At 38.7% G+C, this 16,140-nt stretch overlaps 1 protein-coding gene across 1 annotated transcript; it reads right to left on the minus strand.

The window, feature by feature from the left end:
- Nucleotides 1-528: 528 nt before the first annotated feature.
- On the minus strand, nt 529-14,957 carry LOC127790333 (peroxiredoxin-2). Its single transcript, XM_052319787.1, has 3 exons — nt 14,741-14,957; nt 4,034-4,113; nt 529-1,049 (listed from the first exon to the last, which is right to left on the minus strand). Exons 1-3 carry the CDS (start codon nt 14,893-14,895, stop codon nt 796-798), a joined length of 489 nt encoding a protein of 162 aa, XP_052175747.1. The 5' UTR covers nt 14,896-14,957; the 3' UTR covers nt 529-795.
- Nucleotides 14,958-16,140: the final 1,183 nt, after the last annotated feature.

The raw sequence follows: 16,140 nt of genomic DNA on the forward strand, positions 1-16,140 counted from the left end.
TGCCTATGAACCCAAACAGAAAAAAGAGAGAATCGCCAGTAATTTACAAACTGACAATAATATCATCTCTTTTTTTACCCTCGAAAATCCAATCCTCCAACTCAACTAATTTGATTTGGGTAGAGAGATAAAGGGTAAGAGTCGCTGGTTTAGGGTGACCACCTAAGATGTGGCATAGAAAAGATATCCAAGGACCCCAGGAATAGGGATAAGAGAGGAGGGAGAGAGAGGGAGGCACAAATGATGAGAGAAGAATAAGGAGATCCATCCCATTTTAAAATACCTGTATAATTGGCAGTTATTGGAAAAAAAAAAAAAACCTCAAGAGCACCATGTCAAACTAAACCTATTTTTTAATGACACAAGAAGTCTATTTTTTTTTTTTTTTTTCAAATCAGAGTGGGATATGTAATTTTACTCAAGAAGTTTTTATAATAAATAGCATCATTTTCCTATTTTGTGTAGTTATCTAACAAGCACTTTAAGCTTATAATACTTTTATAATATTTACTTTAATTAGATATAGAATGACACAATAACTTGAATACGTACGTAGTATTATCAGCCTCCATTTATTTTACAGAATGGTAAAAAGCTCAAGCAGTTCGATTCATAATAATCATAGGGTCGCTCGATGAATGCAGCGGCAGCAGCAACAAAACAACAAACCAGGCTATATATATATATATATATATATCATCACAGCATCATCGTCCTATCAAAACCCATAGAAAGAACAACAACTAAAGCCATTCTGCAGAGCAGCATAGAAAGACCTAAAGCGGCCATTCCAATTTAGAGTGCCTTGAGAATATCATCAGCGCTGGACACAGTGAACTCTCCACCTGATTCTATGTTGGCAGCCTTCACCTTGAGATCCTCAACCAATAACGCATACCGGCGCGATCGGGTTCCGAGCCCTTTTTCAGTGAGGTCGAGCTCCAGTCCAAGAGCTTTTGTATAGGTTCCCGAACCGTCTGCGAGGAACTTAACATGCTTGTTCTCAGGGTATGTCTTTGCCCATGCCTTCATCACAAATGGGTCATTCACTGCAGCAATAACTCAGCACCATCAGTCACACTCCTGAGTTGTTGAAATTTAAGATGAATGAAATTTAAATGGATCATCTTGAGTAAAAGAATACTGAGAGCTGAGGGAGAAAGTACACTTGTGCCACAAACTTTAAATTAAAGAGCATAGCGCTGTAATATATATGGGGGCATCAACGGCACATGACTAGGGTTGGCAATGGTTCGGTTTGGTTTCAATTTTTCCTAAAACCATAACCAAACCAAACTTAAAATACTAAAACCAAAACCAAACCATTAACCCATTAGTTTTAAAAATTAAAAACCATAACCAAATCATTCGGTTTTGATTTTAACCATGATTTTTTTAGTTTGATCCATACCAACAAACAAAGACAAACACTTGCAAATAGCATTCATAAAAAATTTTGATAACTCCAAAAATATTTTGTAAGTTAAGTGTCCTAAAATATAAAGTTATACCCGTTTTCACTCACATATACCAGATGTTCTAACATATTTGCAAAGGGGGTGGTAAGGAAGAAATAAGATCTAGCTAAAACAAGAAAAAAGAAGGGGAGAGATAAGAGAGGAAGATATGAGAATAGGGTGTTTAGTTAAACACATCATCTTACAAACCAGAAATTGTGAGTGAGTTTGAGTCTTATTGAGCTCTATTACTGTATTACTGCATGAATGAAACCACACGAAGCCGAATTCAACTAAGGGATTAATGATGGTTCCAAACAAAGTGCCCTTAGTCCCTTCATACTAAGAGAGAACAAAGACAAATGTAAATGGTTTCTTTTTACAGCTAATTCATGACTACTTCCATGAGAAATATGAAAGAACAAAGATCTCAAAATCACCATTGTGGAAAAGATTGATGAAGACTAGACGTAGAACATCAATCTTTGATTTATAATACATGGAAAAGAAAAATGAAGAACATTAGAACAAGAATCAAGTACACAGAATGCATAGTAGTATTTATATGAACAAGATTCAAGTACTATGAATCAGTACCGAGGGCAGCTCGAAACAACTTGGGTTATCATACCTGTTTCAGGCCCCCCACCATCGTTCTCTTATGCAGAAAGGATCATTTATGCTAGGCTCCAATCTCCATGTCACACTGATTACCAAGTAAAACTGCTAACAATAAGCTACCAAATACTAATAGGAGCAACGCCAACTTCGCCAAGCTTTAACAGCTAACTATGCTATACATGGGCTACTAGCTTAACATTGACCGTGCAACCAACATCCATTCACAAGAAATGATCAAAAGCAAAGCATTAATACCTACTTCAAACATCTAGAATGGACCAGAAATACAAACTTTCATCTGAAACTAGAAAAGAAATGGAAAGAGTGGCAGGAAGAAGAGCAAGAACGTGAAGCTGTTTCCGCAATATGTCATAAATTTCTCAATTAAGCAAACCAATTAATCATCAACAGGGAAGGCCAAAAAGCATGTTGTTTTAACACAAAAAGGAAAACAACAGGGTCGAGCAAGAGCAAAAGCAAGAGCTGAGAGGCAGCGGGGGTCGGAGGGCGAGCGAGAGCAAGAAAGGCAGAGAGTGAGGGCGAGCAAGAGTAAGAGGGGCCGAGCCTTAGCGAGAGCAAGAGAGCCAGCGAGGGCGAGCGAGAGAAAGAGAAAAGGCAGCGAGGGCTGAGCCCTAGTGAGAGCCGAGAGGCAGCGAGGGTCAACGAGAGCGAGAGAAAAGGCAGCGAGGGCGAGCGCGAGCAAGAGGGGCCGAGCCCTAGCGAGAGAGAGAGGAGCCAACAAGAGGGCGAGCAAGAGCAAGACTGCAAGAGCAGAGAGCGAGCGCGAGCACAATCGGATGAGCAAGAGATATGAGGCAGAGAGCGAGAGGCAACGAGGGTGAGAGAGAGCAAAAGTGAGGTCGAGAGACGAAGGAGAATAGAAGGGTTTGCAAGTGGGCTGGGCTGGGCTGGGTTCGCGAGTGGGTTGGGCTAGGATGGGTTTGCAAGCAAGTGGGCTGGGTTTCCCAACCGCCCCTCTAATATATATTTTATATATATATATATATATATTTGGTTCGGATTGGTTCGGTTATCCACACAACGATTTGGTTTTGATTTAGTTTTAGTGAAAACCATACCCATTGAAACAGTGTTCGATTTTTTCCCAAATCAAACCATTACCCAGTCAAACATTTTTTAACCACGTTAACCGATTCAGTTTTGGTTTGGTTCCCCACAATTTCGATTGCAATTGCCATCTCTACACATGACAAAGACCTACTCACGTGGTAATTTACACGCAACGCAATAGGAACACCTAAATACCAAATAATATATCTTTCATGATCATATGAAAATCACACACATTTTGACATAATAAGAAACAGTGTGACAAAAAAAATCCTGATATGTTCTTGATTGAGCTTCTTTACAAAATATTTTTGATTCAAAATTTTTAAAATGAAAATTTTTGAGGGAGATTTTTGTAAATGTACTTTTATTGCTAAATATATAATATAATATAGATGTAGTTGGTTTTAAGTGATTCATTCGAAAGATAGCACGTACCCTCTATAGTCTCCGTGAGGTGTTTAGCAGTAAAATAATAAATTAACTAAATATAAGATTTATTATAAGGGAAAGCTGTTTTTATATGCAACCTTACCCATGTATTAGAAAGAGACCATTTTCACAACAAACTGTGCACTAAGACTGCCAAAATATGCATAATAATAAACAGGCACGCTTCAGGCACTTGGGGGAATTGAATTTTATTGCTTATACTTTAGGTACCAACCTTCAAAATATTTAGCCATAATTTAAATCAAAACAATGCGATGTTATGATCATTAAGCATTATTTTATGAAACAAATGCTTCAATACTTTATCAAGAGAGCTAATATATATATATATATAAAGCAGATAGGAAGATATACAAGTTCTGAGTTACAATTTTCATAAAGTTGCGAGGAAAAGAATAAAACAGAGAAGCAATTGTAGAAGTTAAACTTACCACTAATACACAAGATTTCATCAACACCTTTTGACTTCAGTTCCTCTGCTTTCTCAATGAAACCTGGTACATGCTTCATGCTGCCATTCAGACCAAATCATATCAGAATTCCAATCTGGTTTCCCCAAGATATTTCAATCACTCCACAGATCTGGCAACAATGTGAAGTTTCTATTTACAACAGAAATACAAGAAAACACAAAACGAGTAGAGGCTCACCACAATTGCTTCTGATATAAGAATTCATAAGTAACTAATACAAACAGAAAAGATGACATTGGAACAAGATTCTATTCTTTTCGGCATAATGCTATATTTTCCCTCTGATCTTTCAAAGAGGGAAAAAATAGCAATAAATGCAAATCAAGTCCCAACTCAACAATATGCCACCTGACAAAAAACAGCATTTATTTCATAAGAGTAAATTTCGCTAAAATCATAGCATTAACCCTTCACAACCATTTACAGGCACCTTTAACAATAACTTTATCCTTTAAAATTTCTTAACTGCACAATACCGTATCAGTCCATACAAGACGGCAATCTAAACCCACATTGAATCCTCAATCTCTCAAGCATATAATATTAATATATTTTATTTTATTAGAAATGAGGTTTCATAAAATTAAGCATTCAATCGAATTTGAACCCTGGACCCTCCATAGTTTAGCACCTAACACTTCTCTCCGATGCTTTTCATGCCCAATTAGTTTCCTTAGAGCATCTCCAACCCGTTGCCCCAGATTTGGGGTAAAACTTACCCAAAATTTGGGATAAGGATAAAATTCTCTCCAACTTGGGGTAAAGGAATATTATTTTCTTTATTTTTGTTATTAAAAAAATTTATTTTATTTCCAAAATTATTTACTTACTTATAGCATATCAACTTAAATTACTACTTAAAAATTACGCAATTAACTAAAAAATTTCAATTATTAATAATATTTTTTTTATAAAAGCATTACATTTACTATCTCAATCAACAAAACATTACATTCAACATGACAAAATTTAAAAAAAATATATTACATATAACGTAAAAACCGTCACCACACAAACGTAAAGTGGAACATGCAAGAAAACTTAATTTTCGGAATTAGTATATTCATCCCACAAATGATCAATTAGGGCATCTCGAAGAGTAATGTGAGCCTCTTTATCCTTGATTTGTCTATGACAAGCAAGGAATCCTTCAAAGCGAAAATTTTCATCACTTACCATCTCAACTTCTAAAACTAACACTTCCATCCAATCTTGAATTGATGCATCAACATCACGCTCATCCTCTACAATCATGTTGTGCACAATAATGCAAATAGTCATTATGTCATGTAATACATGTTTTTACCATAAACATGCCAGTCCTGCCACAATTGCAAAGTGAAATTACAAAATGCAAAATACATATTCTACGTCTTTTCTACAAGCTTCCTGCTTCATGGCGAATAATTTTTTTTTGGAACCACATGAATCATGAATTGTTTGCACAAGGATAGACAATTTTGAGTATATATTATCGGGTAGATAATAACCCATGCTATATTTTTTTCCTCGAATGACATGATGAGCGGAAGAAGCAATACCTTCAGCGAGATTAGTGAAAAGATGGGATGCCTCCAACACATTAATATCATTGTTTGACCTTGGCATGCCATATCCAAATATCATAATTAGCTATAGCCTCGAGGATAATGCTTGGGGATTCACTGCGGCTTGCATATTGTCCTACCCAAGCCATTAGACAATTTTTCCAACTCTAATACATACAATCTCGGCTATCCAACATTCCTAAAAACCCACGTTTGCCGACATGGAGTAGCCTCGCAATGTCATGATAGGCCACCGGTGTACCAGACCTACCAAAGACTAGCAAGCATGAAGGGGAGAATAGGGAATTAGCACATGCAGGTTGTTACAACCAGCATGTGCACATGGGGGTAGTTTTGTAATCCATAGATTGAGGGAATAATCTGCATGTGCAAGGGAATTCGGTTAGAGAGGGGCAGAGAAGCAGTATAAAGAGCTGAGAAGAAGAAGGAGAGGGTAGCTAGTTTTTGATAGAAGAATTGGGAGAGTAAGGGCCTCTCGAATGCCCTGGTTTGTTCGTGTTTTCTGCTGAAAAGTATTGAAAACTATTCATATTTGATTGTTGTTTGGATTTGCTATCTGGTATCCTATCAATTTGGTATCAAAGCGTTTCGATCCTAATGGTGAACTTGACTGACCCAGTCGGTGATTTGGAGGTGAGGATGGAAGGCATTCCACTGGGAGATGATGTTATGAGGAGTGCATTTCAAAAGATGGAGAGACACCTAGCGAACCTGCTAGAGCTATTCGCGAGGATGCGAGCGAGATGGGAAGAACAGGAGCGGGCGAGCAAGAGCAAGAGGAAGAACGAGGAGAGACGGAAGGAGCAAGAGAGAGAGAGAGAGGAAGGGGAAGCGAGATGAGGAAGACCCACCTGCGGGTTCACCCTTGACATGGGAGGGAACGCCGATAGCTGGAGCGAGAAGTGGCGAAGGGGGCGACTGGGTCGATGGTGTCGGAAAGCAGGAGTACCGTGGGAGATGCCCGAAAATACCCATCTTCGAGGGAGATGATCCAGATGGCTGGGTCTTTAGGGCTGAGCGCTACTTCATTGTGAACCAGCTGTCCGATGTGGAGAAGCTGGAGACAGCGGCCTTATGCGTTGAAGGAGCGACTCTATCGTGGTTCCAGTGGGAGCAGCGAAGGCGACGGGTGAGGAGTTGGGCGGAGCTTAAGGCGACGGGTGAAGAGTTGGGAGTTGCGGTGAAGGGGCTGGTTGTCAAGGAGAAGATGGACTCGGCAGCACTGTGTTTGGAGGGTGTTGCTCTTTCATGGGTACAGTGCAAGCAACGGAGACGAAGAGTGAGAAGCTGGGAAGAGTTGAAGAGGCTGCTGAGGAATCGCTTAGGGGCCATGCTGGAAGGCGCGGGGGACCAACTGCATATTGAAGGGGGATTGGCGGTTGAGCAGATGATGGTGTCGCGAGGCAGAGTGGCTGCTGACAACGATGGTGTTGGGGAGTTCCACGGCGAGGCAAAAGGGCAGCCGACGATCGATCCATTTAAAAGGCCGCGGACGGCCGAACCGGTGACAACCAAGGAGAGCATCTCGCCGAGGAAGGGAGCGCCATCAACGATCCATGTTGTCTGCGAACATGGTGCGACTCCTAGCCAGGTTTCTCATAAATTTTACATGGGGTTGGCTGATAATGGAGGGCCCCTCATGTATTCTCACCATCATGAGAGGGTGGGTGCCTCGCCCAAGGAGGTTGTGATGGTGGAAGGGCAGCATGTTTCTAGAAGTCAAGGGCTCAATTTGCATTCTATTGTGGAGCCCAATGATTTAGAAGCTCCGCTTATGATAATGGAGTCTTGTTTAAATTCTGATTGGCTCCAACATTCTTTTCACTCTTGGGCACAAAAATGTCAGAATGCTAACAGTGCTGAATCTGTTGAAATGCGGAAGGAGGAATTGGTTGATTCTACTCTGTGGGATGAGTTAACAGATTTTGGGCTTTCAAGGGTTGATCTCATCAACAGCATCGATGATTTATCTGGTCCGGCTGTTAGTGGGACATCGCTATTGGGAGAAGATGAACCTCAGTTAACTGCATCTGAGCATCAGCGAGAAAGATGAAAGAAACGATCTGCTGTTGGAACACCTGACCATTTGGCTCTCAAGATTCTCTTAGGGACAGGGCATGGTGCAACTGCGGATTGGTGGTTTGTGAGTATCATTTTATTTGAGCTGATTGTTGGTATCCCACCTTTTAATGCTGAGCATCCTCAGATAATAACTGATAATATTCTCAACCGAAAGATACCTTGGCCCCGGGTACCTGAAGAAATGAGCTATGAAGCCCAATATCTCATTGATCAGTTATTAACCGAAGATCCTCATCAGAGACTAGGAGCAGGAGGAGCCTCGGAGGTGAAGCGGCATGCATTTTTCAGAGATATTAACTGGGACACCCTTGCTAGACAAAAGGCTGCTTTTGTTCCTTCATCAGAGAGTGCACTTGACACCAGTTACTTCATGAGCCGATACTCGTGGAATTCTGTAGAGAACATGTTTTTTATGCTACCAGTGAGTTTGAGGACAGTGAGAATGGTAGCACCACTGGTAGTAGCAATGGTGCAAGCAATCGCCACGATGAACTAGGAGCCCTACGATTCAGCAACAATTTCCTACTTTTCACCTTGAGGACAAGGTGAAAGTGCAGGAGGGGAGTAATGATAGGCCACCAGTGTACCGGACCTACCAAAGACCAGCAAGCATGAAGGGGAGAATAGGGAATTAGCACATGCAGGTTGTTACAACCAGCATGTGCGCATGGGGGTAGTTTTGTAATCCATAGGTTGAGGGAATAATCTGCATATGCAAGGGAATTCGGTTAGAGAGGGGCAGAGGAGCAGTATAAAGAGCTTAGAAGAAGAGGGAGAGGGTAGCTAGTTTTTGATAGAAGAATTGGGAGAGTAAGGGCCTCTCGAATGCCCTGGTTTGTTCGTGTTTTCTGTTGAAAAGTATTGGAAACTATTGATATTTGATTGTTGTTTGGATTTGCTATTTGGTATCCTATCACGTCATTGGAGTTGGGCAATCTCAAATAATGCTTTGAAAATACTTCCACAACAGCACGACCAAATCTCTTCAAACTTCCAATTATTGTGAATTCTCCTTATTTTAATGTATTCATCAGTCCCATCTGCAGATACACCATATGCCAAAATTCAAAACACAATCGTTATCTTCTAAAGAGCTAACAATCCAAGTCTTCCTATACCATATCCTTTTCGCGCAAAGTAATTGTCATGACCTTCCACGGCTCTTAACAATTAGTAAGAATAAATTTCGCGACATGCAAAATCTTCAACAAAACATCTCTTCATTGTAACGTGAATTCTTAGCAAAATAGTCGTTGAACAAATTTGCACTAGCAATCTCTAGGTCACAATTGATCACTATATGATCAGGCATCGAGCCTCCATGTATTAGTAAGCATTTTTTCCGTTGAATGAGATAGTGAGCAATAAGGAGGTTGTTGGCATGTAGGTGAATTGTCGCGTCTTCTTCTAAATCAATCATTTCGAGATCAGCCTGAAATTATACTTCATCATTTTAATCGTCAGATAACGAAGAAAAAGAAACATATGAGGGACCTCCAGCAATGAAACTCATTGTTTAGTGATAAATTGGAAGACTGGACAAGTGTGCCAAAAGATAAGCTATCTTAGATAAGTCATTTCATCTGTTGAATTGGATTTCGACAAAATGTCAGCCCTACATTCCATATGTAAGTGGATCATCACTTTTTGGAAAGATAAGCTATCTTGGATAAGCCACCTCATCCATTGGATTGGATTTTTGCAAGATCTTAGCCTTACAATCCATATGCAAGTGGATCATCACTTTTTTAAAAGATAAGATATCTTGGATAAGCCACCTCGTTCGTTAGATTGGATTTTGGCAATATCTTAGCCTTACAATTCATATCTTACCTTCTTTTTTGTATATAAAATACCATGACACACATCATGGTATCATATCCTTAACTTCTCTTAAGTATCATATTCACTCCATCCAGAATCTCCTAAAAATGACTTCTACCCAACGAAATTCTTCATACTCACACAAAGAAGATACACATACTTGTAATGGGTTTTAGACAATTTCATATGGGGTTTACGCAATTCTAACGAAGCAATTTGTGTTTGTTAATATTACTTTTTGCACAGATAAGATATCTAGACTGACCCATTGGATTGGATTTCAGTTGAATCTCATCCACACGATCCATACCTATGGAGATATGTATTTTTCAAAAGGATAAGAGCTATGGACTAACTCATGTGAACCGTTGGATAAAATTTCAGCTGAATCTCATCCACACGATCTATATCCAAAGACTTATCTTCAAATATTTTATCGTATCTATCCTTATATTTACAAAATAGCATGCCATCTTTCATTGTATTTCACCGGCAAAATTCTACCAAACCTTGCACTTTCTCACAAGTTTTACCTTCACTTTCTCCCAAATCTCTTAACAATAAGCTCATCTCAACGAAGTTCTTCATACACACACGAGGAGGACATACACTTGTGTCAAGTGTATTTAGATATTTCCCAAAATCCAATTGTAGGCATATACCAATCAAGAAACTAATTATGATCTCCAGTTGAGAATGAATATAACGACAAATTGTCGAAATATATCACGCAGTGTAGACCCAAAAGATCACTGCAAAAAAGAATGCAAGTCATTATAGTTGCAGTTAGCAAGTTGCGAGGATATGTTCGACAGGTAGAAAATATTAATCCAAGTGGTGCTGCAAGACAAGATATTGTAAGTACATTTACAAATGTTTGCTTCCAAATATTACATTTAAATGAACTAAACAGTACATTTATATCGTTTTGCAGTTGTTTCGAGCAAAAATATTGTTAGAACAAGATAAGAATTACAAGAAAGGGTTCAAGTTTGATCATGTCTGGCCTCTCCTTAAAGATATTAAAAAATTTGGAAATGAAGTCAACACAGCAACAACTATTCTTCAACGACAAAGTGGAAACGTTGATTCATCACAATCAGATTTCCCTACTTCAGAGGACCGCATGTCATCTCTTGGATTGCATTCGTTTTCTCTTAATATAAACAAAGAGAACACTAAGGGTACTTCGTCTCAACGACCCGCGGGAGTTAAAAAAGTAAAACGAAAACGAAAAACTGACGAAGAGAATAACTAATTCATTAAAGCTATCAAGGAAGAAAATTGTCAACTCGCCGAAATGATCAAAAAATGAACCGAGGACAGGCACCAAATTTACCAAATTCAGCTACTGCGAGTTCAGAATGAATCAAGAAAAATGGCCATTGCGACATTACGAAAAGGAAATAAAATATTGCTAAAGGACTTGAGTACGATAACAAATCCAAATCTACGTGAGTTTATCCAAAACAAATAAACTAGAATTATGCAAAAAATAGCTCAACAACAAGGTTCCAAATCTCAAAGTGCTTCAGCTTCTTTTGGTTTGTATTTTTATAATCTTGGAGAATCTTGAACTTTTCGCACAGACCATTATTGCCGGACTCTTTTTTGCATAATTCTAGTTTATTCGTTTTGAATAAACTCACGTAAATTCATATCTATTATCGTACTCAAGTCCTTTAGTGATATTGTATTTTCTTCTCGTAATGCTACAATGGCCAATTTCCTTGATTCTAAACTTCCAATAGCTGGATTTGGTAAATTTGGTACATGTCCTCAGTTCCCTTTTAAAACATTTCGACGAGCTGGCAATTTTCTTCCTTGATAGCTTTAATGAATCTGTTATTCTCTTCGTCAGTTTCCCGTTTTAGTTTTGTTTTTAAACCCCAGTGGGTCGTTGAGACGAAGTACCCTCAGCGTTCTCTTCGTTTATATTAAGAGAAAACGAATGCAATCCAGGAGATGACGTGCGGTCCTCTAAAGTGGGGAAATCTGATTGTGATGAATCAACATTTCCACTTTGTCGTTGAAGAATGGTTGTTGCTGTGTTGACTTCATTTCCACTTTTTTCAATATGTTTAAGGAGAGGCCAGACATGATCAAACTTGAACCCTTTCTTGTAATTCTTATCTTGTTCTAAGAGCATTTTTGCTCGAAACAACTGTAAAATAATTATAAATGTATTGTTCAGTTCATTTAAATGTAATATTTGGAAGCAAACATTTGTAAATGTACTTACAATATCTTGTTTTGGTAGCACCACTTGGATTAAGATTTTCCACCTGTCGAATGCATCCCTACAACTTGTTAATTGCAGTGATTTTTTGGGTTGAGATGGCGTGATATATTCCGGCAATCTGTCGTTATATTCATTCTCAACTCGAGACCGAAATTAGTCTCTTGATTGGTATATGCCTACAATTGGATTTTGGGAAATATCTAGATACACATGAGACAAGTGTACGTCCTCCTTGTGTGTGTATGAAGAACTTTCTTGAGATGAGATCATTGTCAAAAGATTTGGGAGAAAGTGAAGATAAAACTTGTGAGAAAGTGTAGGCAAGGTTTGGTAAAATTTTGCTGGTGAGATACAATGAAGGATGGCATGTTATTTTATAGATAAAATGATAGATACAATAAGACATTTGAAGATCTGAAAATAAGCCTTTGGATATGAATCGTATAGATGAAATCCAGCTGAAATCTTATCCAACGGTTCACATGGGTCAACCCATATATCTTATCCTTCTGAAAAGTGCATATCCCCATAGATATGGATCGTGTGGATGAGATTTAGCTAAAATTTAATCAAATGGTTCACATGGGTTAGCCCAGATATCTTATCCGTGCGAAAAGTAATATTAACAAACATAAATTGTTTCGCTGGAACTCCGTAAAACCCATATGAAATTGTCTAAAACCCATCCTTCATCTTTTCCTCGGTAAAATGAATTTCAATCAAGGAGGTCCCCTCTTTATGTTTATTCTTTTGCTTCATCTTCATTATCTGACAATAAAAGTGACAATGAAGTACAACTTACGGCCGATCTTGAAGCACAACAAGAATCGATATTTTGCCTACATTCCAACAACCACCTCCTCATCGCTCAATATCTTAGTCAACAAACTAACCATCCGACACCATGAGGAGGCTCGATTCTTGGTCATGTTGTGATCAATCATGACCGAGAAAAAGCCAATACGAATTTGTCCAACGACTATTTTGTTGAGAACCCACATTATAACGCGGTGATGTTTCGTCGTCGATTTCGAATGTCTCGAAGTTTAGTTTTGCAAATAGTTGGGGTCATGGAAGCTCATGACAACTACTTTGCACAAAAGCAAGATGGGTTAGGTAGACTAGGGTTGTCTGCATTGCAAAAGATAATAGTTGTGTTTCGAATGTTGGCATACAGTGCAGCGACAGATGCCACTGATGAGTACATTAAAATAGGAGAATCCATCGCAATAGAAACTTTAAAGGGATTTTATCGTGCCGTTGTGGAAATATTTGTGGGGCAATACCTAAGATCACCTAACGCTAATGACGTTGCTAGGCTACTCCATGTTTGTAAACAACGTGGTTTTGCCAGAATGTTGGGAAGTCTAGATTGTATGCACTGACGTTGGAAAAATTGTCCAACTGCTTGGGCAGGACAATATACAGGTCATAGTGGATTGCCAACTATGATCCTCAAAGCTGTAACTGATTGCGGTCTTTGGATATGGTATGCATATTTTGGTTTGCTAGGTTCAAGCAACGATATAAATGTGCTAGAGGAATATAACATGTGTTACTATCTACCAGATAGTATATACCCAAAATGGTCCACTATTGTGCAAACAATTCATGATAGCATATTGAAAAGATGTAGAACATGCATTTGGCGCTCTATAATCACGGTTTGCAATTGTGGCAAGACCTATGCACTTTTGGAATAAACGTGTTTTACACGACATAATGACCGCATGCATTATTATGCACAACATGATAGTTGAAGACGAACGTGATGTTAATGAACCAATTTGAGATTGAATGGAAGCACCAACTCCAGAAGTTGAGATGGTTGTAGATAAAGATTCTCAGTTTCAGGAACATAAACAAATCAAGGATAGAGAGGCTCAAATTGCACTTTGAAATGCATTAATTGATCATTTACAGGATGAATAGAGTATTTCCAAGAATTAAACGACAACCCTTGTTAAACTTTACACTTTTTGGTTAAAATTGTCCATGTTATATGTAACTATTATTTTTAACATTATGATGTTAAATGTAATATTTTCTTAATCGCAACAAGTGCAATTTTGTTTTTTTTAACATTTACTACTAAATATTTTTTTCCATTAAAAATATGTAATTTGTAGTTATTAATTTTAATAGTCAAATAGAATAATAAATAAATAAAATTTTAAATTAAATAATAGTTAAAAATTAAAAAAATAGAGAAAGTACTAAAACAATATTACTTTGCACCAAAGTTGGTGTAGTGGGTTGGAGATGATTTTTAAGATGGTGTGAAAGTTGCACCAAATTTGGTGTAAAAGTTGCACCAAATTTGGGAAATGGGTTGGAGATGGTCTTATACCCCCTTACAGATTTCCCATCCCTTCTATGCTAATGCATTCATCAATGAAAAATGATTCCAAAATCAATTAACCTTCAACATCAAGCCAAATAAGACAAGTGTGAATACTAATGCGTCAATGAGTAGGTCAAAAATGTATCCAACAGAATACAGTCCGTGACCGTGTTACGTCAGTCTTAGCTACCATGCCAATTCGTTCCTACATCATCCAAAACTGCCCATTGCCCTCCCACTGGCCGGTCGGTCCCTATACAGAAATTCAAAATCAAATACGCCCACCGCCAAATCCAATTTTGAGTTCCAGTGTGAAATTTTGTCTCTAATAATTTGTTTTCCTCAAAAATTAAAAACAAAGGCATCGATCCTACCAATGAATCAACACAATGTAGCAATTCAAACCTAAAGCGAAGAAAAACTGAAAAGATCAAGGATTACGACCAAGTATTCCTCTAGGGCAAGTACTCGCGCTTTTGCAAAATAACATAAATAAGAAACAAACAGTTGCATTTTCCTTCACAGTCATTCACATTTTCCGTTTTCCTTTCCACGATTCCACGGAAACAAACAAGGGAAGAAACAAAGGCGTAAGAGGGGGAAACCTGCAAGTAGGAGTGAAGGCGCCTGGGACGGCGAAGAGTATGACCTTCTTGCCGGCGGCGACGGCGTGGACGGAGAGCTGTTGGAGATGGTCGCTCTCGTCGAAGTGGGCCAGGTTTCCATCGGGAATCACGTCGCCAACTGCAATCGGAGCCATGGGATCTGATCTGATTGCTGATTTTCGCTGTTTCTCCGTTGGGGCCTGCCTGCCTCTGGTGTTGGTATATAAAGGGGTAGTGGTCCTTTCCTAGATTTAAAGGTGAATTGGAGTCCACTCCTCTACAGACTACAGCCTGGAAAATATCCGAATCAAGTGGGTCCCGCATGAGTAATTAATTGTATATATATAACTATACATGCTTTGTTTTACTTGCAAGTGGGTCCCGCATGAGTAATTAATTGTATATATAACTATACATGCTTTGTTTTACTTCTAAATTATTATGATTTGTGTTTCTAATGTTTCCTTCTGCATCATTAAAACCGTCCTAACCCACCCGATTCACTGTCCTAACCCACCCGATTCACTTGTAATTTCTTTCCAATTTCATCCTTCCTTCCGTTACTAGAAATCTACATTATTATACAACCCCAATTTAATTATTAAATATTATTTTTATAAATATTAATAAAAAAAACACACGCACAATACATTACAATAATCCATGCATCTATACCTATACGCCTTGGTAGCAAACTGAGAATTGTTTCTAGGGCTGTAATCGAGTCAAGTCAATTTTTGTTAGGCTCGGCTCTACAAATCTAAGCTCAGGCTCAACCTTGAGCTGAGCCTGGAAGCTCGTCTCAAGCTCAAGCTCAATTAACATAGCTCGGGCTTGGGTTTGACTCAACAATTTAGTTGATAAGCCAAACTCGAGCTTGCCGCCAACAATGGTCAGCGGTGAGAAGCAAGACAACAGCTAGAGCAGATGATCATGTAGCAACGATCGGTTTAATAGAGGCGAGGCAATGACCAGAATGGTAAGAGAAGCAATGTGGTGACAGAGAAAGAGGATGCAGTAATGATTGGCGACAAGATGTAAGCAGGCAAGATAGGTCAGCGATGAAAGCGATGACGAGAACAACAAACACTCTAGGGAATTATGGAAAAGGTGAGATCTCTCTCTAGTCTTTTCATTTATTTCTTCCCAATCCCAACAGTAGGTTGCAATTGCGAATTTGCAATTCAAATGACTCTGTTATTGCCAAAAATACAACAATAGAAATTTCTTGAGAGTAAAGTCTCTCAAATAAAAGGCTTCTCGAGAGAAAAGAATCGTAGAAATGCTGAAGAAGCCTTTCGGATGGGATCTCTTGGAGAGGCTAGGTTTCTTAAAAAAGCTACCTCTCAGAAAAGGATGACTAGTAGGGAACCCAGATTTGGTAGAAGGCTCTAGAAAGG

Source organism: Diospyros lotus, chromosome 14 (assembly GCF_014633365.1).
Source record: "Diospyros lotus cultivar Yz01 chromosome 14, ASM1463336v1, whole genome shotgun sequence".
Taxonomy (NCBI): domain Eukaryota; kingdom Viridiplantae; phylum Streptophyta; class Magnoliopsida; order Ericales; family Ebenaceae; genus Diospyros; species Diospyros lotus.